General features: G+C 35.6%; 1 protein-coding gene across 1 annotated transcript in view; it reads left to right on the top strand.

Annotated features, from left to right (window-relative positions):
* The window catches only part of DACH2 (dachshund family transcription factor 2), a 615381-nt gene that overhangs the window by 578173 nt on the left and 10765 nt on the right, over positions 1-26443 (top strand). Inside the window, exons 9-10 of the mRNA XM_060292022.1 lie at positions 20617-20765; positions 20891-21038. Coding sequence (XP_060148005.1) covers positions 20617-20765; positions 20891-21038 — 297 coding nt within the window. The remainder of the gene's footprint in view (positions 1-20616; positions 20766-20890; positions 21039-26443) is intronic.

The raw sequence follows: 26443 nt of genomic DNA, 5'->3' as shown, positions 1-26443 counted from the left end.
TATCCCTTCAAATACTTTCTGATGTTCTTTCTATTTCTTTTCTCCTTCTGGTACCCCTTTGATGCAAATGTTGGTTTGTTTAATGTTGTCCCAGAGGTCTCTTAGACTGTCCTCATTTCTTTTCATTTTTTTTCTTTATTCTGTTCCATGGCAGTGATTTCCACCATTCTGTCTTCCAGCTCACTTATTTATTCTTCTGCTTCAGTTATTCTGCCATTGATTCCTTCTAATGTATTTTTCATTTAAGTTATTGTATTGTTCATCTCTGTTTGTTCTGTAGTTCTTCTAGGTCTTTGTTAAACATTGCTTGTATCTTCTCCATCTGTGCCTCCATTCTTTTTCTGACATCTTGGATCATCTTTATTATCATTACTCTGAATTCTTTTTCATGTAGATTGCCTACCTCCACTTCACTTAGTTGTTCTTCTGGGGTTTCATCTTGTTTCTTCATCTGGGACATATTCCTCTGCTGTCTCATTTTATCTAACTTTCTGTGATTCCAGTTAGGCTGCAGCATTGTAGTTCTTGCTTCTTCTCTCTGCCTCCTGGTGGATGAGGCTGTCTAAGAAGCTTGTGCAGGTTTCCTGGTGAGAGGGATTGGACCCTGCTCACTTGTGGGTGGAGCTGGTCTTGTCCTTCTGGTGGGCAAGGCCATGTCAGGGGGTGTGTTTATCAGGCACCTGTTTATTCAGGAAGACTTGAAGCAGCCTGTCTCTTGATGTTTGGGGCTGTGTTGCCACCCAGTTGGTTGTTTGAACTGAGGAATCCCAGCCATGGAGCCTACAGGCTGTTGGTTGGGGCCAGGTCTTGGTGAGAAAATGGTGGCCTCCAAGAGGGCTCACACCAGTGAGTACTCAGCACAGTACCAGTGCTGTCACTGACAGTATCCTTGTCCCCACTGTGAGCCACAGCCACCCCCCACCTCTACAGGATACCCTCCAATACTAGCAGGTAAGTATGGCCCAGTCTTTTATGAGGTCACTGCTTTTTTCCCTGGGTCCTCGTATGCACGAGACCCTGTGTGCTTCCTCCAAGAGTGGAGTTTATGTTTGCCCCACTCCTGTGGAAATCCTGTGATCAATCCCCACTGGGCTTCATAGCTAGATTCTCTGGGGACCCCTCCTCCTGTTGCCAGACCCCCTGGCTTGGGAGCCTGATGTGGGGCTCAGAACTTTCACTCCTGTTGGAGAATTTCTGTGGTATAATTGTTCTTCAGTTTGTGGTTCACCCACCTGGCATGTATGGGATTTCATTTTATCACTATTGCACCCCTCCTACCATCTCGTCATGGCTTCGTCTTTGGATGTAGGATATTTTTTTTTGGTAGATTCCAGCATTTTTTTTTCTCAGTGGTTTTTCAGCAGTTAGTTGTGATTTTAATGTTTCCATAAGAAGGGCTGAGCTCACATTCTTCTATTCTGCCATGTTGTCTCCAGCTTCTGCTTACCTATTTTATATAGTAGTTTGTATCTCTTAATCCCATACCCCTAATGTGCCCTTCCCCCTTCCTTCTCTTTGCTGACAACCACTAGTTTCTTTTTTATATCTGTGCATCTCTGTTTTGCTATATACATTCACTTGTATTATTTTTTAGATTCTACATATAAGTGTTATAATACAGTATTTGGTATTCTCTTCCTGACATATTTCACTAAGCACAATACCCTCTAGGTGCATCCAAATTGTTGCAAATGGCAAAATTTTATTCTTTTTTTAGGGCTGAGTAATATTACATTGTATATATATATACCACATCTTCTTTATCCATTCATCTGCTGATGAACATTTAGGTTGCTTCCATATCTTGGCTTTGTAGAAAATTCTGCTATGAAGATTGTGGTGCATGTTTCTTTTCAAATTAGTGTTTTCATTTTCTCTAGATGTATGCCCAAGAGTGGAATTGCTGGATCTCTGGATCTAGCCCATCTATCTCCAGCCCCACACCTTACCAGGATGATAACTGCCATCACATCCTGAGGAAATATGTGACTGTAGTCCACATCAAATCTAGCCCTCTCACCATAGTCACTGGGTACACAGAGTCTGCATAGGGACACTAGCACATAAGAACACCCATTCAAGACCGCAATAGATAACTGTTTCACCCAAATTCACAGAGGCAGAGAAAGTTAAACAAAATGAAAAGGCAATGGAACTATTCTCAATTGTAAGAGCAATAGAAAACCCCTGAAAAAATAAATAATGAGAAAGAAATAAACAATTTACCAGATAAAGAATTAAAACTATTGGTAATAAAACTGTTAACTGCATTAGAGAAAATAATGGATCTAAATACACATAATTTTAACAAGGAACAAGGAAATATTAAAAAATTCTAATTATGAATGAAGAATTCAATAGTAAAATAAAAAACACACTAGAAAGATTGAATAGCCGACTAAATTATTCAGAAGAACACATAAGTGATCTAGAAGAGAATAATGGAAATCACCCAATAACAGCAGCAAAAAGTAAAACTAATTGAAAAAGTGAAAACAGTTTAAGAGATCTCTAAGATAACATTAAGCATACCAACACTCAAATGATAAGGGTGCCAGAATGAGAAAAGAAAGACAGGGTTTGAAACTGTATTTGATAAAATTATGGCTGACAATTTCCCAAGCTTGAAGAATGAAACAGTATCCAGGTACAAAAGCTGAGGGTCCCAAACAAGATGAACTCAAACAGACTCACAACAAGACATATCATAATTAAATGGCAAAAGTTAAATATAAAGAATTCTAAAGGCAGCAAGAGAAAAATAGAGTCATTTACAAAGAAATCCATATAAGGCTATCAGCTGATTCCTCTACAGAAACTTTGCAGGCCAGAAGGGAGTGTCATGAAATATTCAGAGTGCTGAATGGGAAATCCCTGCAACCTAGGATTCTCTATCCAGAAAGATTATCATTTAGAATAGGAGGAACATAAACAACAAGGATTTACTGTATAGCACAGGGAACTATAGTCAACATCTTGTAATAACCTGTAATGTAAAAGAATTTTAAAAAAGAATATAGATATAGATATATACACATATTTATGTATAACTGAATCACTTTGCTGTACACCTGAAACTAACACAATATTGTAAATCAACTGTACTTCAATTAAAAACAATAGAAGGAGAGATAAAAACTTCTCAGCCAAGCAAAAGCTAAAAGAGTTCAACAATACTAAACCTACCCTAAAAGAAATGTTGAAGGGTCATCTGTAAAGGGAAATGAAGTAAGAATCTGTAGTAAAGGGAACATCCCACTAGAAAAGACAAGTATAAAGTAAGGATTGAAGATCACCCACTTAAATAGGCCAGTATGTAGATTAATAGACACAAAATTATAAAAGCAACTATAACAACAATAAACAGTGATGGGATAAATATGAAGATGTAAAATATGACATCAAAAACACAAAATGTGTGTGGGGGGGTAAAAAATATTGACCTCTTAGAATGTGTTTGAACTTAAATGCATTTATTTCTTTTGTCTTAGGAGACAAATCCAAAAAAAAAATTCTACAGTTTATGTCAAAAAGTGTTTTGCCTGTATTTTCTTCTAGGAACTTTAGTGTTTTGGGTCTTATGTTTAGGTCTCTAATCAATTTTGTGTTTATTTTTGTATACGGTGTGAGGAAATTTTCTAATCTCATTCTTTTACATGTAACTATCCAGTTTTCCCAGCACCACTTACTGAAGAGACAGTCTTTTCTGTATTGTATACTCTTGTCTCTTTTGTTGTAGATTAATTGACAATAAGTGTGTGGGTTTATGTCTGGGCTCTCAGTTACCTTCCATTGGTCTGTGTGTCTGTTTTTGTGCCAGTACCATGGTGTTTCAATTACTTTAGCTTTGTAGTATTGTCTGAGTTCAGGGACCATCATACCTCCAGCTTTGCTCTTTTTTCCTTAAGATTACTTTGTATGTTCAGCGTCTTTTGTGGTGCCATATAAATTTTAGGATTATTTGTTCAGTTCTGTGAAAAATGTCATGGGTATTTTGATAGAAATTGTATTAAATCTGTAGATTGCTTTGAGTAGTATGTACATCTTAACAATATTTATACTTCTAATCCAAGATAATGGGATATATTTCCTTTTTTTTGTATCATTATCAAGTTCCTTTATCATTGTCTTATAGTTTTCAGAGTATAAGTCTTTCACCACCTTGGTTAAGTTTATTCCTAGGTATTTTATTCTTTTTGGTGTGATCTTGTATTTTATTCTTGCTTTCTGTTTGTGATAGCATTTTATTAGAAAGCAACAGATATTAGTCTTGTGTCCTGAAACTTTACTAAATTATTAGTTCTAACACTTTCTTTGTAGATACTTTAGAGTTTTCTTTATATAGTATCATATCATCTGCAAATAGTGACTGTTTCACTCCTTCCCTCCAGTTTTACGTATTCCCAGTTTTCATCCTTCTCCTTACCAATTTGGATGACTTTTATTTCTTTTTCTTGTCTGACTACAGTGTCTAGGATATCCAATTTTGTGTTAAATAGAAGTAGAGAGAGTGGCATCTTTGACTTGTTCTTGATTTTAGAGGAAAGGATTTCAGGTTTTCACAGCTGAGTATGATGATAACTGAATTTGTCATTATTGGGCTTTATTATGCTGAGCTATATTCCCTCTATACCAACCTTGATGAGAATTTTTATCATGAATGGATGCTGAATTTTGTCAAATGCTTTTTCTGTATCTTTTGTAGTGATCATGTAATTTTTTTTTTCTTTTTGTGGTACGCGGGCCTCTCACTGTTGTGGCCTCTCCTGCTGTGGAGCACAGGTCCTGGATGCACAGGCTCAGCAGCCATGGCTCATAGGCACAGCTGCTTCACGGCAAGTGGGATCCTCCCAGGCCGGAGCATGAACCCGTGTCCCCTGCATCAACAGGCGGACTCCCAACCACTGCACCAACAGGGAAGCCCCGATCATATAATTTTTATACTCCATTTTGTTAATGTGGTATATTACATTGATAGATTTACAAGTATTGAAGCATTCTTGCATCCCTGGAATAAATCCCCCTTGATCATGGTGTATGACCCTTTTTATATATTGTTGGATTATTTTGCTAATATTTTGTTAAGGATTTTTGCATCTATAGTCATCAGACATATTAGAATGTAATTTTATTTTTTTGTAGTGTCTTTGTCTGGTTTTGATATCAGGGTAATGGTAGCCTCATAGATTGAATTTGGGTGTGTTCCATCCTGTTCAATTTTTTAGAGTAGTTTGAAAAGTATAGGTACTAGCTTTTCTTTATATGCTTGGTAGAATTCCCCAGTGAAGCCATCTGTTCCTGGATTTTTGTGTGCTGGGATTTTTTTTTTGTTTTTTTTTTAAATAATTCAATTTCTCTACTAGTGATAGGTCTGTTCAAATTGTCATTTTCTTATTTCAGTCTTTGTAGGTTTTATGTTCTAGAAATTTTCCCATTTCTTGTATGTTGTCCAATTTCTTGGCATATAATTGTTCACAGTATTGTGTTATGATTTTTTGTATCTCTGTGTTATCAGTTTTTATTTCTCCCCTTTCATTTCTTATTTTGTTTGCTTAGGCCCTTTTTTTTTTCTTGATAAGCCTGGCTAAAGGTTTATCAATTTCGTTTATCTTTCCAAAAAAAAAAAAAAACAAGCTCTTGGCATCATTGATCTTTTCTATCATTTTTATCTCTATTTTATTTATTTATTTCCTCTCCTGTCTTTAGTATTTTATTTATTTCCTCTCCAATCTTTATTATTTCCTTCCTTCTGCTGACTTTGGGCTTTGTTCTTCTTTTCCTAATTCCTTTAGGTGATAGGTTAGGTTGCTCATTTGAGATTTTTCTTGTTTCTTAAGTAAGCCTGTATTGCTATAAACTTCCCTGTTAGAACTGCTTTTGATGTGTCCCATAGATTTTTAAAATTCGTGTATTCATTTGCATTTCATTCTTGAAGTACTTTCTGATTTCCTCTTTTATTTCTTCATAGAACCATTGTATTTTTATGTAACATGTTCTTTAGCCTCCACATGTTTGTGATTTTCCCATTTTTCTTTCTGTAATTGATTCTTAGTTTTATACTGTTGTGGTCGGAAAAATGCTTCATATAACTTCTAATTCTTAAATTTGTTGAGACTTGTTTTGTGGCCTAGCATGCAGTCTATCCTGGAGAATGTTCCTTGTGCACTTGAAAAGAATGTGTATTCTGCTGTTTTTGTATGTAACGTCCTGTAGATATACATTAAGTCAACTGGTCTATTGTTGCATTTAAGACTGTTGCCGTATTGATTTTCTGTCTGGCTGATCTGTCCATTGATGTAAGTTGGGTGTTAAAATCCCCTATTATTATTGTTTTATTGTAAAATTTCCCTTTATATCTGTTAGTATTTGCTTTATATATTTAAGTGCTCCTGTATTGGGTGCATATATATTAATGGGTATAATATCCTCTTCTTGTGTTCATCCCTTTATCATTATATAATATTCTTCTTTGTCTTTTATTATAGATTTTGTTTTAAAGTCTATTTTTTTCTGATATCAGTATCATTATCGCTGCTTTCTTGTCTTTCTGTTTGCATGAGATATCTTTTTTCATCATGTCACTTTCAATGTGTGTGTCTTTAGCTCTGAAGAGAGTCTCTTTTAAGCAGCATAGAGATGGGTCTTTTATTTATCCAATAAGCCATGCTATGTCTTTTGATTTATTCTGTTGACATTTAAAGTAATTATTGATAGGTATGTATTTATTGCCATTTTATTACTTGTTTTCCCATTGTTTTTCTAGTTCTTCTCTGTTCTTTTATTTTTCTTTTTGTTTCTTCTCTTGTGTTTTGATGATTTTCTTTAGTGGTATCCTAGTGTTCCTTTCTCTCTAGTTTTTGTGTATATGTTGAGTACCATGGGGTTCATATATGTTGATCTATAACTGTATCTACCTGTTTTAAGAAGATAATCCTTTGAGTTCAAACACATTTTTAAAGATCAATGTTTTTTACTCCTCTCCCCCACAGTTTGTGTTTTGATGTCATATTTTACATCTTCGTGTTTATCCCTTTACTGATTATTGTACTCATAGTTAATTTTACAATATTTTGACTTTTAATTTTCACACTAGCTTCTTTAAATTGTAGATCCTCAGCCTTTACCATATATTTGCCTTTTTATAGTGGGGTTTTTACTTTCCTATGTATTTTTACTTTTTGTTATAGCCTTTTCTTTCTTTCTTTCTTTCTTTTTTTTTCTTTAGGGAACATCTTTAACATTTCTTTTATGGTAGGTTTAACATTGATGAGCTCTTTTAGTTTTTGCTTGTCTGAGAAGTTCCTTGTCTCTCCTATCCTAAATGAACATCTTTCTGGGTAAAATATTCTAGCTTGCAGGGTTTTCCCTTTCAGCACTTTAAATATATCATGCCACTTCCTACTGGCTTGCAAAGTTTCTGCAGAAAATCAGCTGATAGCCTTATGGGAATTCCTTTGTGTATGACTCTTTGCCTTTCTTTTGCTGCCTTTAGAATTCTCTCTGTCACATTTGCCATTTTAATTGTGACATGGGTCTCTTTGGATTTATCTTGTTTGGAAATTCCTATGCTTCCTGTAGCTGGATATCTCTTTCCTTCTTTGGGTATGGGAAATTTTCAGCCATAATTTTATCGAATATATTTTCAATGCCCTTCTTTCTCTCTTCTCCTTCTGGGGAAACAGAATGTTAGTATGCTTGGTGTTATTCCAAGATTTCTTTTACTGTTCTCACCTTAACTTTTTTTCCTTTTTGCTGTTCCCTTTGGATGATTTCCATTATTCTATCTTCCAGATCACTTATATGTTCTTGTGTATCACCTAGTCTGCTATTAATTCCTTCTAGTGTGTTTTCCATTTTAGTTATTGTATTTTTCAGCTCTGACTGGTTATTTTTTGTATTTTCTAGTTCCTTATTTAAATTCCTACTGTGTTTATCTATTCTTTTCTCTAATTCAGTTAGCATTCTTATTACTAGTGCCTTGGATTATTTACCTGGTAAATTGTTTATTTCTGTTTCATTATTTGTTTTTTCAGGGTTGTTTTCTTGCTCTTTCAGTTGAAACCAATTCCTCTATTATCTTATTTTGCTTAACTTTCTCTGTCTTTATGAAATTAAGTAAAACAGATACCTGGATGAGGTCTTGAAGGGGTGTCCTTATACTGTCTGCTTGTGCCCAGTAGCTTTAGACATGAACTTCAGTCATGTCTTTCCCCCAGGGTGTCCTGGAAGCTATTACCTTGGTAAGAGGTGAAGCTGGAGATGGAGGGACTAGGGCCAGAGCCAGGCATGAGCTGGGGCTGCCCCTCTACTAAGCGGCTTCACTGCCCTATCAGGTGCAGGGTCAGGTCTCAAGTTGCTGGATCTGAAGCCCTGAGATTCGGGTCTGAGCTGACTCTTTTGCACTCAAGTGTGTTCCCTCTCCCTTCCCAGCCCTGGCACCCTTGCCCCTGAGGGGAGCAGTGCAAGAGCAAGAGATGTTCATGTGTGTTCTGGGCATCTCATTGTGCATGGCCTATGGCAGTCAAGCCACAGATAGAGGTCAGGGCTATTTCTGACGCACTGCCTGTGTAAGCACCAGCAATGGCTGCCCTGCCACACTAGATGCCTTTTTGGGTCTGAGCCCCCTTTGTCCCTCACAGCAAGTCTCTCCCGTTGGCCTCTGCTGCCTCTGCTCTGGTGTGGAACTGCACTGCAGGGTAAGCAGGGTCTGTGTGGGCTCTCAGCATGTGTCAGGTCTCAGGCTGTGGAAGTTCAGCCACAAACAGATGTCAGGGCTGCTACCAATGTACTCCCTATATAAGTACCAATAATGGCTGCTCTCACCCTGCTCAGACACAACTTTGGATCTTAGCCAGTTCTGTTTCACAGCTGAGCTCTTTCCTTGGTCAGGCATCCCTTGCTCCAGTGTGGCTCTGTTTCACAGCTGAACTCTTTCCTTGGTCAGGCAGCCCTTGTTCCAGTGTGGAGCTACAATGTGAAGTAAGCATGGCTAGAGCTCTCTCATGGCTCAGGCTAGGGTGTATGCTGCTATGGTCACAGGAAACCAGTCAGCCACCTGTGTAGTTTTAGTCTGCCCTCTCTGCCCTGTTTCGTGAGCAAGCATATGTGTGTGTGCTCCTCACAAGCAGAGTTTAAGCTTCCCACAGCCCTCCTGTTGCTCTCACCAGGACTCTTCCTCTGACCAGCCAAGGGAGCCATTTTTCCTGTGTCGACCCCAGGACTGGGGTGCCCAGTATGTGACTTGAACTGCTCACTCCCCAGGGAGGATATCCACTTGCATAATCTCTCTTTCCCTCTGAATCCCCTCCCTAGGACACAGGTTCCAACCTGATCACTTCTCTTCGCTTCCTACCTTATCATGTGTGTATCTTTCTTTCAGCCTTGCTTGTACAGGAGTCCTTCTCCCAGTTTCCAGTTAGTTTTCATTGAGAAGTGTTCCACTTGTAGATATATGTGTGATGTGTTTGTGGAGGAAAGTGAGTTCCACATCCTGTTACTGAACCATGTTTGTGGGGGAAAGTGAGTTCCACATCCTGTTACTGAACCATTTTGATCTCCTTCCCCTCCTTTTACGTGTCTTGAATGTTAGGGAAGAATACACACACACATATGCATACACACATACACTTAACATTTCCTGTTCACAAATATGGAAATGAAATCTATGAGGCCTGAACAGAGGCAACATGTAACAGTGAAGAACTTAATTTTTAAATAATTCATAAGATTTTCTTAAAAAAATGAAAAAGCATAAAAACAAAAACATATGTTCCAAAATTCAATTCCCCAAATCCAGAATTTAGGACTTTACTGTCTTTGCTTCTAAGTTAAACTCTAAGTAAACTACCATGAAGAGTGCATAGGTCATTTTTCCCTACTTTGACTCATTTCAACTTTACAGAAATACACAGCACATTGAGTATGTAAAATGTCATTTTTCTTTGCTAAATTATAGTCATCAAACAATACCTCATGCAGATATAGTAAAAGCTATGCTGAAGGAAAATGCATTTTTTGCCTTCGTTTTGGTAAATGTATTGTAATATTGCAAATTGGCAGCCAGATTATTCATTATCATATTAGCATACATATTGCAATGCACTTAAAATCTTTTAAAATTAAAGAACAAGGCTTGTGAAAAATCAAGGAAATTATAAAGAGTTTGAGCTATAGTGTATAAGAAGACTATTCTATTCTAGCTCTTAAAATTATTTAAACAAGTGCTTTGGGAAGCCATTGCCTTTATAAGGTTTTTAAGATATTTACAGCAAAACATTTTTCCCTGTGATAGAATTTTTCAAAGTACTAAGATATCATGGAGAAATATATTTTCTAACAGTTTTATGGCTCCCTAGATACATTCCCTACAAGCGTTGTACCTGCTTGGACACAAACAGTATTACAAAAAGGCCATGTCATTTGAAAAGGGTATACAGCTTTGAAAGGGTATATGCAACATACTAATGGGAATGCCAGTATCATTAGTGTAATACAGTTTTAAGACATGTCTTTTATTATAGTGGACCTGAGTAATTTGTTCCTGTCTTATATTTCTATTTTATTAGAGGTATTTTACATCTGTGGAAACACTACTACTGTGTGTCTTTACTTCTTGGCTTCAGAGGATGGCATAGGATATGCTATTTAAGAAGTCTAAGCAGGGAAAGACATAATAGCAGAATTATCCTTTATAAAATGTTTTATTTCATTGAAAAGTAAATAATAAATATTATCTGGGACCTGAAAATTCAGCCTCTATATACTTTAAATGTTTGGAAGGGCTTACAAAGTTTAAAAAGCTATGAGGTGTTGTTAATAGAATTTTGCTAACCGTAGAGCCCACTTTCTAGGCAAATGGGAAAGGTAACACATATTATAAGTATCCAGATAAGAAAGTATCTCATGGGATGTTGTAAGCAATAAATATACATTAATGTCTAAACTTGAATAGCATATTGTGTTGCCTTTACCCTCTGAAAGTTTTTCTTAAAGCATCAGATATTCTCACAGACAGTGTTAAATTAGATTCGATGGTTACTTGGGTTATTAGTACATTCTCCCAAGAAACTGTAATACAGATTTTTCTTGACAATCACAGGCTAACTATAGCACATTTCACTATCTGTTAATACAGGTGTTTTAACTGAAGGTAGGATGGAATCCATTGTCAGTAACCAAAAGTAGGAAGTGATTTCAATATTGTATAAAAATATGGTATTTTCATACTGGAAAATTGCCAAGTGGGAACTGAATAATGGCTGGGAGGTGACAATGGACCCAGAGGCAGTGAGCAAAATGATTTTCCCTAGTGATCAATTCAGATTAGGAAAATGACAATCTCTGAAGGAACTGGATGAATACAGCTGCTCAGGGGATGGAGCCATGTTCCTTAAAACCATCCAAAGCAAATGTGAAGACATGTGCAGGTCAAATGCAGAAATGACTAATATATGGTACTAAAATGAATATAATTTCATTGGAATCGAATGTTATAATGTTGCTCCTTAAAGCACTTTATCCAAATAAGTGAATCATAAAAGAAAACAATTTCATAGAATTGGAATCTAGAACAGAAAGTTTGGGCAATATATTCAAGTCTGATTACAACACATTCATAATGCAAGATATTAGGTATTATTTCTTCATTTCTTTTTTTTTCTGTTTATTCTCACTACATGATTCCTCTGTCTGAGTTCATAATATTTTAAACATTCATAGAAATAGAAAATGTTAGAGAACTGCATTTAATATTAACTGTTTGTTTTTGTTGGGCTTTGTGCAAAGTGAATCTTAAAAATATAATTTTTCCTCAAAAGAAATATCATTGATATATCATTGATTATGAGTGTTATGAGTATGTATTAGGTTGGGATCAGATAAGGAAAGAAAAAGGAGAAAATCAGAGGGACCTAAACTGTCACTGGAAGTTGAGATCTGAGAAATTACCTGAAAAGTTCTGATCAGTTTGTGCAGTATTATAGTAATCTTGATCACCCAAACAATTATTCGCTTTGTTTCACGCTTTGAATGTATATAGTATATATATATATATATATATATATATATATATATATATATTTGCAGGCTATTAAAAACATCAAACTCTATTTTGTCTGCATAGGCCCAGTTTCAGCATAGACATAGTCTTATAATTCTAAATATTATATTCAGTGAACTTTTTAGATTTTTTATTCAGACTAGAGCTCTTATGATAGAAGGTGAAAAAAATCCTCAAGTACCAGGGTTATTAGTGAAAGTGAAAAGTACCTGCAGTGTTTCGGCTTCAACATCTGCCATTCCTTATGGATCCATAAATATTTGTAACAGATAGTAGGTGAAGGAATTTCAATGTTAATAAAATAAGGCTGAATTTGGCAGGAATATTTAAGATAGATTTTTCCTGTTTTTTTTTTTTTTTTTTTTTTTAGTAGAAAGCACACTTATTTTAAACTTGCAATTCTCCACGGGAATAAAAATGTAGCCTCAATTAAACTTAAGAGAAAAAAATATGACTCAAATTATGTGAATCTAAAGTCTTCCAACTACCTTGGAACTAATCTGAGAGATTTTAGTTACAAAACTGCAAGTTTGTTTTTGTCTGGTTATTAGGAAAACAAAATACAATGCTACAAAATCTTAATTAATGGTAGCTACATTAACTAAATCTTTCAATCAATTTACCATAAGAAATTTAAAGAAAAAGAAATTTCATGGGCGAGTCAGTGTACATTTAGTTCAATCATTTTTCTTAAGCATTCCATATTTAGAAGGCTAGCATAGTTTCAGATTTAGCCAATTTTTACTAAGGGCCTACTATATGCTAAGTACAGTGTTAGGTGCTTCCACGTTCGTTTTCTCATTTAAAACTCCCACAAACACTCTGAAGTAGTTCTTCTATTCTACAAATAGGGACACTGAAGTTTAGAGGTGTAACATTCGAAGACACAGAGAGATTCAGTCATGTTCATTGTGTTTTAAGTAGAACAACAGAATCATACATTTTAGTCAAAAAAAAAGTTAAAATAAGAAACTGGGTGTATCTGGTGATTAACCTTTCAGTAACTATTGAAGTTACTGTGAATGATACATTTGTGAAAACTTTCCAATTGATTGAGATTTCTAATACAATTATTAGAGGAAATCACTACAACACTCTTCAATTTACAAATCTGTGAACTCATAATTTACACCACAATACCAGGCACAACTTACTCAAGTAAGTGTTTCTGATAAAAGTCACTAAGTTAGATGTGAATATTGAAATAGAAGAGAGTAAAATTGAAACAAGCTCCACAGCCTAACTAGAAATGTAGATGAGGAAGAGGCAATGTTAAAACACAAAAGAAGTTCTTCCCTGATGGCGCAGTGGTTGAGAGTCCGTCTGCCGATGCAGGGGACAGGGGTTCGTTCCCCGGTCCGCGAAGATCCCACACGCCGCGGAGCGGCTGGGCCCGTGAGCCATGGCCGCTGAGCCTGCGCATCCATTTTGAAATTTCTTAAAATGGCAAAGACAACTATTTTAAAAAGGTACTATAATAGGAAGCAATATTAATCATCTTTAAATGCAGCAAAATTTGCTTTTATATAGCTCAGTGGTTTCTCAAACTGTGGTCCCCACACCAGGAACATGAAACATCAACTGGGCACTTAGGAATTCCAGTTGCTAGGCCCTATCCTAGACCTACTGAATCAGAAACTTTGGAAGTTGGGAATGATTTTTTAAAGACCTTCAGGACACTCTGATGTATGATCAAGTTTAAGAACCACTGATGTTAAGGTACTTGATAAATAACTTGTTCCCTTGTACCTTCTACTGATCCACTCTACTCAGATATGTTAACTAAGTCAAAAAAAAACTTAGTGATTTTAAAGTTAGCAACTGAACTGCCAGGTCAAAGCAGTAAATTTCTCTTCCTGATTTGTGCCAGATTAAGGAGAGAGCTTTCTTCCCTGGTTGATGGAAAGGATTGCACATTTCCCAGCAGGGAAGCAAAATGAAAAATCTGCTTTACAGCCTCTGCAGTTAGCTAGATAACTGAACCCCTAGTAAGGGTAAAAGTGGGGTTATATTAGAACCATGAGACCATTTTACAGATAAACCAGGGCAATGAAACATTGTCCCCTGGAAGGGTAAGCTGATTGATGGAAATATGTGCACTCTCCCCCATTTTTACTAAACACATCTCTTTAAAACATCAACTTCCTTCCCACTTTACCTCTATGCCCATTCCTGCCTCCTGTTTGCCAATTTCTAATGTAAACTCTTACATACTAACTTTTCACTCATTTAATGTTCTTCTCTCTGCAGCCTTTTTCACAGAGGTAGCCAGGCTTGTTTTCTGGAGAAGGGACTTGTACATGCCTCTGGTGCTGTTTGGTTGTTTATATTAGAAATTCTTGTCTGTCTTGCAGTTTTTAGATGAAATTCTAGTCTCTGTATGAAACTTCTTTCTATTCCAAGTCCCCAGCCGTTTTCTATTTCTAAGCTCTAGAAAATACAGATGTACTTCAAAAAAATCAGTCAAGTTTGCTTTATCTTTGACACAATAATACATCATCTCAAAGATGATAAGAAAGTATGTGTATGGGCCAGAAAGATTTATACTTTTACTATCTTTAGTCCTCAAAGGACTATGATATGCAGACAGGTTAAATAAATATACAGTAGTCATCCTTTAATAACTATATCAACTATTTTTCAAAATTGTAATATTTCAGTTTATCACAATATCTGTAAACTATAGTAATCATTTATTTTATTGGAAAGGCTAAGAGTTGATAAGAAACTCTTTACCTTGATCCCCTCTTTCTTCCTTGCTTTCACCACATACTTGTAAAAAACTTAAAATTACATATTCATGTATTTATATAATTTTACCTTTTTGGAATAAAAAGAAAAAAATGGAATCAGTCTGATAATCAGGAATCTTACCTCACGCTTTAAGATTATTGGTACATATCTAAAATCATTACAATTGTTGAAGACCCTAGACAGTTACTATTCTAAATGTCAAGAAGATAGCAATGGGAAATAAAAAACAGGAAAAGTCCCCACTTTCATGGAGAGTATATTGTAGTAAAATGAAATGTAACAAAAATAGTGAATAAATAAGTTATATTGTATATTAAGTGGTGATAAATTTTATAGAAAAATTCATGTTAAGGGGGTGGAAATAAGGGTGCAGGCTGCAGTGTCAAATAATGTTTGGTGTAAGTTTCACTAATAAGGTGATATTTGAGCAAAGAACTGAAGTCAGGAACCTGAAATTAAATGCACAAGAACTCTAAAACATACCTTGTAAAGTACTGTGTTAGTTCTACATCACTGATTTGATCTTATTGTCTTATTAAGCATATTAACTCTCTAGAAGTTTAGTACAGAAAGGGAGATCTAGTGAACTGTTCATTCATTGAGATTTTCCTATGTAATTTTGAAACAGCAGTTCTCAACCAGTATTGACGTTTGGGCCAGATAATTCTTTGGTGGGGATGGAGACAGAGGGCAGGGCATCCCTGGCCTCTACCATTAGATGCCAGTAGCACACACCCCTACCTCCTCAGTTTTGACAGTCAAAAATGTCTCCAGCCGCTGCCAGATGTCCTCTGGGCAGCAAAATTGCCCCCAGTTGAGAACTACTGACCTTGACTTAGGAAGACTCCTCAGGCCTTTTATAACTGAGAAAGTAACATTAGCTTAATTTAGGGTGAAGCCAGGCTCATCTAGTTATTACCTAGAAGAGGATCTTTCCAACATGTCTTTCATGAGGTATTAGTGGATGCTTAGGTGGTCAAATATGTTACTATGTTCTCTTCCACTCCTGGGAATTTTCAATTAACAATTTATTTGACAAACATTTATATTGCATTTACTTTGAGTAACTTTACAAATTTTAGCTTATTAATCTTTATAACAACCCTATAAGAGAGGTATTATTATTATCCTAACTTTACAGATGAGTAACTTGAGGCACAGAAAGATTAAGGAATTTTTCCAGGGGCTAGCAAATCATAGAGCAGGGTTGCAAACATAGGCAATCAGGCTCCAACATCTTATATTCTTTGTCACTATGCTCTCAGCTATCTAATTTAACATGTGACATATGTTAATATTTAGAATTAGCATTTTAAAGGCTCTGAGATATTCTGATTTAATGCATTTAGCCAATTTGGGGATCTAGTTTTTCTTTTCCAAATTTGATGATGGCAACACTTGAGTCATTGTTCAACTCAGACCATGAACACTTCCTCATATTCATGCAGGTCACATAATTTCACAGCAGTTGGTCATTTTGTTGTTGTTATTGTTCCTCATTTTGGAAGAGGGAAGCAGGTGTCTTGCTTGTGCTGAATGTAATACTAATGACACCAACAAAGGAGAGTCCCCTGGGCCAGATTTATTTAGGGGAAAGCTCTTAAATCAAATATTGAAATATAATTTATTTGTTAAAGAATGAAAATTGATGACCTGGTAGGTGGCTGTATCTTTCCACTGCTGAGTGAGTCTGCTGTGTTCAGTTTCCATTCCTGTATCAAAATCCTCAAAGCCCATGGGAAAGAGGAAAGACTTAACCCAATGTAAAGGTGGGAAAACAAGCCCTAGAGTCATACAGAAAAGTTCCAGCATCCTTGACTTTAATTTTTAGGGGGACTTTTCCATCCTGAGCATTTACCATATGGTTTATCTTTTTTTTTCTACAAATACACTTGTCAACTTTTGTATCTATTCATCTGGGCCCTAGGTAAGAACTTAAAATTAAAAGCTTGTTCTCTAAATGGATTTCCAAGTGCTATTACAAAGTATGGCAGGTTTAACAAACAAGTTCAATAAAAGCAGTCTCAAATTTGCTTCAATAAATTAAGAGGTTGCTTATACCCTCAGCTAGATAGCAGTTGTCCTATCTTTATCTTTTAGGTTATGACATTGCTTCATATGTGTTGATAAAGATTTTAATATATAGATTTTGAACACTAGCCTTTTAAATCAAAATGCTCCGTCAAAACCCTTTCTCCCTGGATTACAAAGAGATGCTCTTATTTCACTGACAATCTATATTTCTAGTACTTGCTTATATTTTATTTCATTGTCAATTAGGATTTCTCAATCCTACCTAATAAATCCCTACATAACGGTGCATCTATTCGAACTCTGAGGAAAATGTAGATGTCATTCAGATGTGAAAACTTATTACAAGATTGAAATAGATTTCTAATGCATTTATCATTCATTTTTGTAGCATGTGATTTAAATCAGAAAAAAAATGATGAATGGTTTGACAGTTTCCACTCATATACACCAAACATAATACACTTCGACTAGTTTTCGGCTATTATGGACCTTAACATGCAATGTGACCTTGGTCTGGAAAAGCATGTTTGGTTTGCACAGAAGCTTAATCGTAAGAAGTCATAAGTAGAATTCTTCTTCTTTATTGCCCTTTTCTAGGACTAGGAAATTTACTGCTTGTGGGACAGGTAAGATATGAACAATGGGCCAAACAGAGTCCAGGGTTATCTCATCCGTGTGAAAACTGCTGCTGAAAATCGATGTGACCTCTGCTACACTGTCATCCCAATTCCCACCCTCTGTGTCCTATTTGTCTTTTGGTAGAAGCTTAGATCTGTGTGCTGTCTCTATGTGTCTCTCTTGGGCCAGATTATCAAAATGAATCATTGCCTGCATACCTCTTATATTTCTATTTATTTTCCTGGTGTTGACTAGGTCTGATGAAATATGATTCTTCTTGCATTTGATCCTCACTGCAGCAAGCAGCACCTAATTCAGCTGTGTCTATCTCTTTAAAGAAGAGTAATACTATTTTGAAACTTCAGTCTTCTATATAGCGACATTACAAACCATAGACCATACAACCTGTCTTCATAGTCAATAGTAATCTTACTTTCAGCCAATTTAATGACATTTCATTCATCTCCAAATACAAGACTTCGGATGATTTTAATGTAGTTCCAATTTTGTTTTATGCATACCTAACATATTGCTTTCGTTTTTAGGTATTTTGTTTGTAGAATACCCTGATCACTGAGGTTACATGTGTGTGTAGAGTAATACATGACAAAGAATCCATAATTTTAAGAAGTCTCCCATGATGCAAAATATTTATTCAAGAGAATCATTATATTATCTCGGAATCAGCAAGAAGTCAATGTTCTCACTTTGTGGTGGTTTATTTTGTAAAAATAGATCTTCCAGGCTACATAAATTCATCTTTAAGATTTATAAACATAAATATAAAGATGTTGAACCTCCTCAATTATTATTAATATTGATAGATCATAATGAAGTCATTCTACCTATTCACTTAATGCACTCATGTGCAGAAGACAAAATACTAGCTAAATACAGACTTCAAGTATCACAAATAAAGCAAAATATTGCTTCGTTAGCTGTTGAGAAATATCCCTTAGAGACATTAGAGCTGCTGCCTAAGACATATTTTAGAACTTACATTTTTAATGAGATATTTCCAATGTTCAAACCTTGTACTTGAAATAGATCACAGAACATGTGCTCACTCCCTCTGGAATACTTTGCCTCTTCCAAAACTACTACTGACAAAGAAGGAAGGGAAGGAAGGAGGGAGGGAGGGAGGGAGGAAGGAAGGAAGGAAGGAAGGAAGGAAGGAAGGAAGGAAGGAAGGAAGGAAGACATGTTCTATAAGAGGTTAGGGTTAATTTTACAAGCAAGTTGCGTTTATGATCAAAATATTATTTGTAAGTTTTACTACAAAACAATTCCTGGGAATATGTTCATTATAGTTTCCTGTGCTAAAAGAAAATTAGCAGGCTATTTTTTGCATACTATTGAATTCTTTAAAACTGATAAACAAATACATTTTGTATTCAAATAAGGTGAAACTGTTGATTCTCTAAAATAATCATTAGCATTTTTATCCCTATAGGTTTTAGAAAATTAGAAATTGTAAAGGTGATCTCTATCAAGAGTATTTTATTCAGAGATAATGCTATCCCATTAAGTAATCTCACAGAAGTTCCAGCAATTGTATGCCACAGCTTCCCACAAAAGAAATCCCACAGCAAACCATGATGACTGTGAAATCAATAGGGCTCAAGACTCTGCTCACTAAATATATAGGCTGCTTGCAATTGAAAAATGAGTTCTGTATGACAAATCCATATTCCTATCCCTACAAAGACTAGACCAATAGCTAGATTTTTGTTTTCAAACCACGTGAAAATTGGTTAGGTCTAGATTCAAGCCTAATTTTTTCCTGAATGAGTCTCAAAATATATGGGGTCACTGAAAATTTTTATGACCAGAGAGATACATATTTTCAAACATTGCTTGTGCTCAGTTACTGGTGAGTAGAGTAATTTTGTTTGAGGTGCTGTGATCAACTCATTGTGCACTGCTATTGAAGCCATTTAAGAATGCCAGGGTTTGTTTGGCTACATTCCAAGATTACCTCTGTAGCAGTTTATCTTTACATATATCAAAAAGGCCCCAATTCCTAATTACAGAGGAAACTTTGCTATCTGGTTCATACACCTCACAAAGATTTTCAACCAGAATTCAATTATATAGCCAAGTAGTTAGCTTCTCAAAATAAGAGGAGATTCCTTTTGTAATTAGATGTATCTGTGCAAAACAAATCTGAAATATCTTATTAGACAAAAATTCTATTGGTGTCTCTTCATATGAAGCTAAGAGGGAATCTCATGAAAGTAATTAGTGTGTGGGAGAAGTTAATATAAAAATATAAGGGGAGATAATATACACTTTGTGGTTTCACACATAGATGGTTATTTTTTTTCATAAGAAATATTCTTCAAAATAAAAGGTAACACTGGAAACAACCCAGATGCCAAACTAGTGAATGATTAGACAGACAGTCATGTATCCATGTAATAGAAAACTTATCAGCAATAAAAAGGAAAAAAACACTGATACATGCCACAACATGGATGAACCTCAAAAACATTATGCTAAGTGAAAGAAGACAAACACAAAAGATCACTTACGATATGAATCTATTTATGTAAATATCCAGAAAAGGCAATCCCATAGAGACAAAAAGTAGATTAGTGGTTGCCAGGAGCTGGGAATGGGAAAGGAGATTAATTGTAAATGGGCATGAGGGGTATTTTGGGGGTGATTGAGGTGTTCTAAAATAGATTTTTGGTAATGGTTGTACGATTCTGTAAATTTACTAAAACTCATCGATGCATACAATTAAAATAGATGAATTTTATTATATGTAAATTATACTTCAATAAAGGTGTTAAAATATGGAGATGATAGATATAGATAGATTTAAAGAGGAAAAAATAAAAAGCAATTAGTGTTTTACCAGGAAGTTATCTGATTATTTAATTTATAGATATTAATAAGCATGTCAAATTTGTTTCTCCAAATTTTATGCCAATTAGCAGTAAATGTTGGTTCATTTTTCACTGATTCTTTACTGAAACATTTATTTTGAGAAATGGGAGGCAGCTGGGAAATAGGTATGAATTCCAGTTATGAGTTTTCCATCATTTAGCTTTAGCAACAAAATCTTTATAGAGATAAAGGAAACATAGTGAAAATTTTGAGCTGTTAGTTTATGAACCTTCTGATATTAATTTTGTTTCTTGCAGAAGAGGTACCCGTTCAAATTCCAATGATGAAGTCACCCCTGGACAAGATCCAATTGACTCCTGGGCAGGCATTGCCTCCTGGATTCCCTGGACCATTCATTTTTGCTGATAGTCTGTCCTCTGTGGAGACTCTGTTGACCAACATTCAGGTCAACAATATTTCTATAAACAAAATAAATGTAATACAAGACATTAGCACCTACATAAATTATTTCATATTTGAGAAATTAAAACAGATAAGATGAACTGCATGTCATTTGCTGTATTTTGACAGGGTCTACTGAAAGTGGCTTTGGATAATGCTCACATCCAAGAGAAGCAGACTCAACAAGAGAAAAAGGAACTGCGAATGGAGCTCTATAGAGAGAGAGAAATTAGAGAAAACCTTGAAAGACAACTCGCAGTTGAGCTTCAAAGCAGAAGTAAGTTTAACAAGTTCAATATAAGTGAATAAGGTAAGACTGTGTTGGAGATATTTTCAGTAGTAATAGAAATATTCTCAGGGATAGCCAGGAACTGCTGAAAACAAATGACAAGCTAAGAATCAAATACTGTGTGCAATCCACAAGGTAAGATGTTTACACTATTTCTCTTTGTAATTAAACATAATGAGCAAGATCTACACTTCATTTTTGGAAACATGAATATTCTTAGTTCTCTCAAAATTTCACAAAATACTCCTGGAGACATATATATATATATATATATATATATATATATACACATAGATAGATAGATAGATAGATAGATAGATAGATAGATTCAAACAATTCCTTATGTATTAAATGCTTACTCTTTTTCAAGAACAATATTAGATTCTGGTGTTAGAAGATAAAACTCAGTCCCTGTCCTTGAAAGATTTACATTTCAGAGGACTAGCACAACCAACCAGCTAATTATAAGACAAAGTGGAAAGAACAATGATGTACATCATATATGTTTATATAGAGAAGGGGGTAGTTAGCTCAGCCTGGTGGGGAATTGATGGTCAAAGAAGGTTTTCTGATGCTGACACTTGAACCTGAGTCTTGAAGAATCAGTAAGGCAAGAAAAGCATGAGAGTAAATGAGTGATCTGATCATTCTAGAACAATGAACATAGGCATGGAGGCAAGAAGCCTCAAACATGGTCAAATATATACAGTGTATTAATACCATGACTTTGAATTTTATGAAGTGAATGTTGGGGAATAATGCATAACAAAAGTAGAGGGTAAATTATAAAGGCCATTTTCTTTTTTTAACATCTTTATTGGAGAATAATTGCTTAACAATGGTGTTTAGTTTATGTTTATAACAAAGTGAATAAGCTATACATATGCATATATCCCCATATCTCCTCCCTCTTGCATCTTCCTCCCACCCTCCTTATCCCACCCCTCTAGGTGGTCACAAAACATCAAGCTGATTTCCTTGTGCTATGCAGCTGCTTCCCACTAGCTACCTATTTTACTTTTGGTAGTATATATGTCAGTGCCACTCTCTCACTTTGTCCCAGCTTACCCTTCCCCCTCTCTTCTACGTGTCCTCAAGTCCATTCTCTACGTCTGCATCTGTATTCCAGTCCTGCACCTAGGTTCTTCAGAACCTTTTTTTTTTTCAGACTCCATATATATGTGTTAGCATATGGTATTTGTTTTTCTCTTTCTGACTTACTTCACTCTGTATGACAGACTCTAGGTCCATCCGCCTCACTACAAATAACTCAATTTTGTTTCTTTTTATGGCAGAGTAATATTCCATTGTATATATATGCCACATCTTCTTTATCCACTCATCTGTCAATGGACACTTAAGTTGCTTCCATGTCTTGGCTATTGTAAATAGAGCTGCAATGAACATAGTGGTACATGATTCTTTTTAAATTATGGTTTTCTCAGGGTATATGCCCAGGACTGGGATTGCTGGGTGGTATGGTAGTTCTATTTTTAGTATTTTAAGAAACTTCCATACTGTTCTCCATAGTGGCTGTATCAATTTACATTCCCACCAACAGTGCAAGAGGGTTCCCTTTTCTTCACACCCTCTCCAGAATTTATTTTTTGTAGATATTTTGATGATGGCCATTCTTATTGGTGTGAGGTGATACCTCATTGTAGTTTTGAGTTGCATTTCTGTAATGATTAGTGATACTGAACATCCTTTCATGTGTTTGTTGGAAATCTATATATCTTTGGAGAAATGTCTATTTAGGTCTTCTGCCCATTTTTGGATTGGGTTGTTTGTTTTTCTGATATTGAGCTGCATGAGCTGCTTGTAAATTTTGGAGATTAATCCTTTGTCAGTTGCATCTTTTTCAAAAATTTTCTCCATTCTGAGCATTGTCTTTTCATCTTGTTTATGGTTTCCTTTGCTGTGAAAAAGCTTGGAAGTTTTGTTAGGTCTCATTTGTTTATTTTTGTTTTTATTTCCGTTTCTCTAGGGGGTGGGTTAAAAAGGATCTTTCTGTGGTTTATGTCATAGAGTGTTCTGCCTATGTTTTCCCCTAAGAGTTTTAGTGTCTGGCCTTACATTTAAGTCTTTAATCATTTTGAGTTTCTTTTTGTGTACGGTGTTAGGGAGTGTTCTAATTTCATTCTTTTACATGTAGCTGTCCAGTTTTCCCAGGACAACTTATTTAAGAGGCTCTTTTTTCTGCATTGTATATTCTGCCTCCTTTATCAAAAATAAGGTGACCATATGTGCGTGGATTTATGCCTGGGCTTTCTATCCCGTTCCATTTGTCTATATTTCTGTTTTTGAGTCAGTACCATAATGTCTTGATTACTGTAGCTTTGTAGTATAGTCTGAAGTCAAGGAGTCTGATTACTCAAGCGCCATTTTTTTTCTCAAGATTGCTTTCGCTATTCAGTGTCTCTTGTGTTTCCATACAAATTGTGAAATTTTTTGTTCTAGTTTCTTAAAAATGCCATTAGTAGCTTGACAGGGATTGCATTGAATCTGTAGATTGCTTTGCGTAGTAGAGTCATTTTCACAATGTTGATTCTTCCAATACAAGAAAATGGTATATCTCTCTATCAGTTTGTATCATCTTTAATTTCTTGTGTCAGTCTCTTATAGTTTTCTGCATACAGGTTTTTGTCTCCTTAGGTAGCTTTATTCCTAGTTATTTTATTCTTTTTGTTGCAGTATTAAATGGGAGTGTTTCCTTAATTTCTCTTTCAGATTTTTCATCATTAGTGTATAGGAATGCAAGAGATATATGTGCATTAATTTTGTATCCTGCTACTTTACTAAATTCACTGATTACCTCTAGTAGATTTCAGGTAGCGTCTTTAGGATTCTTTATGTATAATATCATATCATCTGCAAACAGTGACAGTTTTACTTATTTTCCAATTTGGATTCCTTTTATCTCTGTTTCTTCTATGATTGCTGTAGCTAAAACTTCAAAAAGTATGTTGAATAACAGTGGTGAGAGTGGGCAACCTTTTCTTGTTCCTGATCTTAGTGGGAATGGTTTCAGTTTTTCACCATTTAGAACGATGTTGGCTGTGGATTTGTCAACTATGGCCTTTATTATGTTGAGGTAAATTCCCTCCATGTCTACTTTCTGGAGGGTTTTTATAATAAAAGGGTGTTAAATTTTGTTGAAAGCTTTTTCTGCATGTATTGAGATGATCATGTGGCTTTTATCCTTCAATTTGTTACTGTGGTATATCACATTGATTAATGTGCGTATATTGATGAATCCTTGCATTCCTGGGATAAAACCCCCTTGATCATGGTGTATGATCCTTTTAATGTGCTGTTGGATTTTATTTGCTGGTATTTTGTTGAGGATTTTTGCATCTATATTCATCAGTGATATTGGCCTGTAGTTTTCTTTCTTTGCGACATCTTTGTTTGGTTTTGGTATCAGGGTGATGGTGGCCTCATAGAATGAGTTTGGGAGTTTTCTTCCCTCTGATATTTTTGGAAGAGTTTGAGAAGGATAGGTATTAGCTCTTCTCTAAATGTTTGATAGAATTCGCCTGTGAAGCCATCTGGTCCTGGGCTTTTGTTTGTTGGAAGATTTTTAGCACAGTCTCAATTTCAGTGCTTGTGATTAGTCTGTTTATATTTTCAATTTCTTCCATGTTCAGTCTCAGAAGGTTGTGCTTTTGTAAGAATGTGTCCACTTCTTCCAGGTTGTCCATTTTATTGGCATATAGTTGCTTATAGTAATCACTCATGATCCTTTGTATTTCTGCAATGTCAGTTTTTACTTCTCCTTTCCCATTTCTAATTCTATTGATTTGAGTCTTCTCCCTTTTTTTCCTGATGAGTCTGGCTAATGGTTTATCAAAAGTTTTAGTCTTCTCAAAGAACCAGCTTTTAGTTTTATTGATCTTTGCTATTGTTTCCTTCATTTCTTTTTCATTTATTTCTGATCTGATCTTTATGATTTCTTTCCTTCTTCTTTGTTTTGTTTTGTTCATTCTCTAATTGCTTTAGGTGTAAGGTTAGCTTTTGCTTGTCTATAAATGTTTTAATTTCTCCATCAAATCTGAATATGATACTTGCTGGGTAGAGTAATCTTGGTTGTAGGTTTTTCCCATTCATCACTTTAAATATGTCCTTCCACTCCCTTTTGGCTTGCAGACTTTCTGATGAAAGATCAGCTCTTAACCTTATTGGGATTCCCTTGTATGTTATTTGTTGTTTTTCCCTTGCTGCTTTTAATCTTTTTTCCTTGTATTTAATTTTTGATAGGTTGATTAATATGCTTCTTGGCATGTTTCTCCTAGGATTTATGCTGTATGAGACTCTCTGTGCTTCCTGGACTTTATTGACTATTTCCTTCCCATATTAGGGGAGTTTTCATCTTTAATCTCTTCAAATATTTTCTCAGCCATTTCTTTTTCTCTTCTTCTTCTGGGACCCGTGTAATTCAAATGTTGGCGCATGTAACATTGTCCTAGATGTCTTTGAGACTGTCTTCAATTCTTTCCATTCTTTTTTTTTATTCTGCTCTGCAGTAGTTATTTCCAATAGTTTATCTTACAGGTCACTTATCTGTTCTTCTGCCTCAAATCTTCTGCTATTGATTTCTTCTAGAGAATTTTTAATTTCATTTATTCTGTTGTTCATCATTGTTTGCTCTTTAGTTCTTCTAGGTCCTTGTTAAACATTTCTTTTATTTTCTCCATTCTATTTCCAAGACTTTTGATCATCTTTACTATCATTACCCTGAATTCTTTTCCAAGTAGACTGCCTATTTCCTCTTCATTTGTTTGGTCTGGTGGGTTTTTACTTTACCCCTTCATCAGCTGTGTGTTTCTGTCTTCTCATTTTGCTTAACTTACTGTGTTTGGGGTCTCCTTTTCACTGACTGCAGGTTTGTAGTTCCCATTGTTTTTGGTATCTGCCCCAGTGGCTAAGGTTGGTTCAGTGGGTTGTGCAGGCTTCCTGGTGGAGGGACCTAGTGCCTGTTTTCTGGTGGATGAGCCTGGATCTTGTCTTTCTGGTGGGCAGGACTGTGTCCGGTGGTGTGTTTTGGGGTGTCTCTGTCCTTATTATGATTTTAGGCAGCCTCTCTGCTAATAGGTGGGGTTGTGTTCCTGTCTTGCTAGTTGTTTGGCATAGGGTGTCCAGCACTGTAGCTTGCTGGTCATTGAGTGGATCTGGGTCTTAGCATTGAGATGTAGATCTCTGGGAGCGCTTTTGCCGTTTGATATTATGTGGAGGTAGGAGGTCTCTGGTGGACCAATGTCCTGATCTTGGCTGTCCCTTTGTGCCCAGTGCACCAAGACCCTGTCAGCCACATGGCTCAGAAGAAAAGTTAAGAAAAAAGAAAGAAAGAAAAAAGTAACATAAAAAAATTAAAAAAATAAAAAGTAAAAAAA

This window comes from Globicephala melas, chromosome X (assembly GCF_963455315.2).
Source record: "Globicephala melas chromosome X, mGloMel1.2, whole genome shotgun sequence".
NCBI lineage: Eukaryota > Metazoa > Chordata > Mammalia > Artiodactyla > Delphinidae > Globicephala > Globicephala melas.
This window is presented reverse-complemented; position numbering and strand designations above follow the sequence as displayed.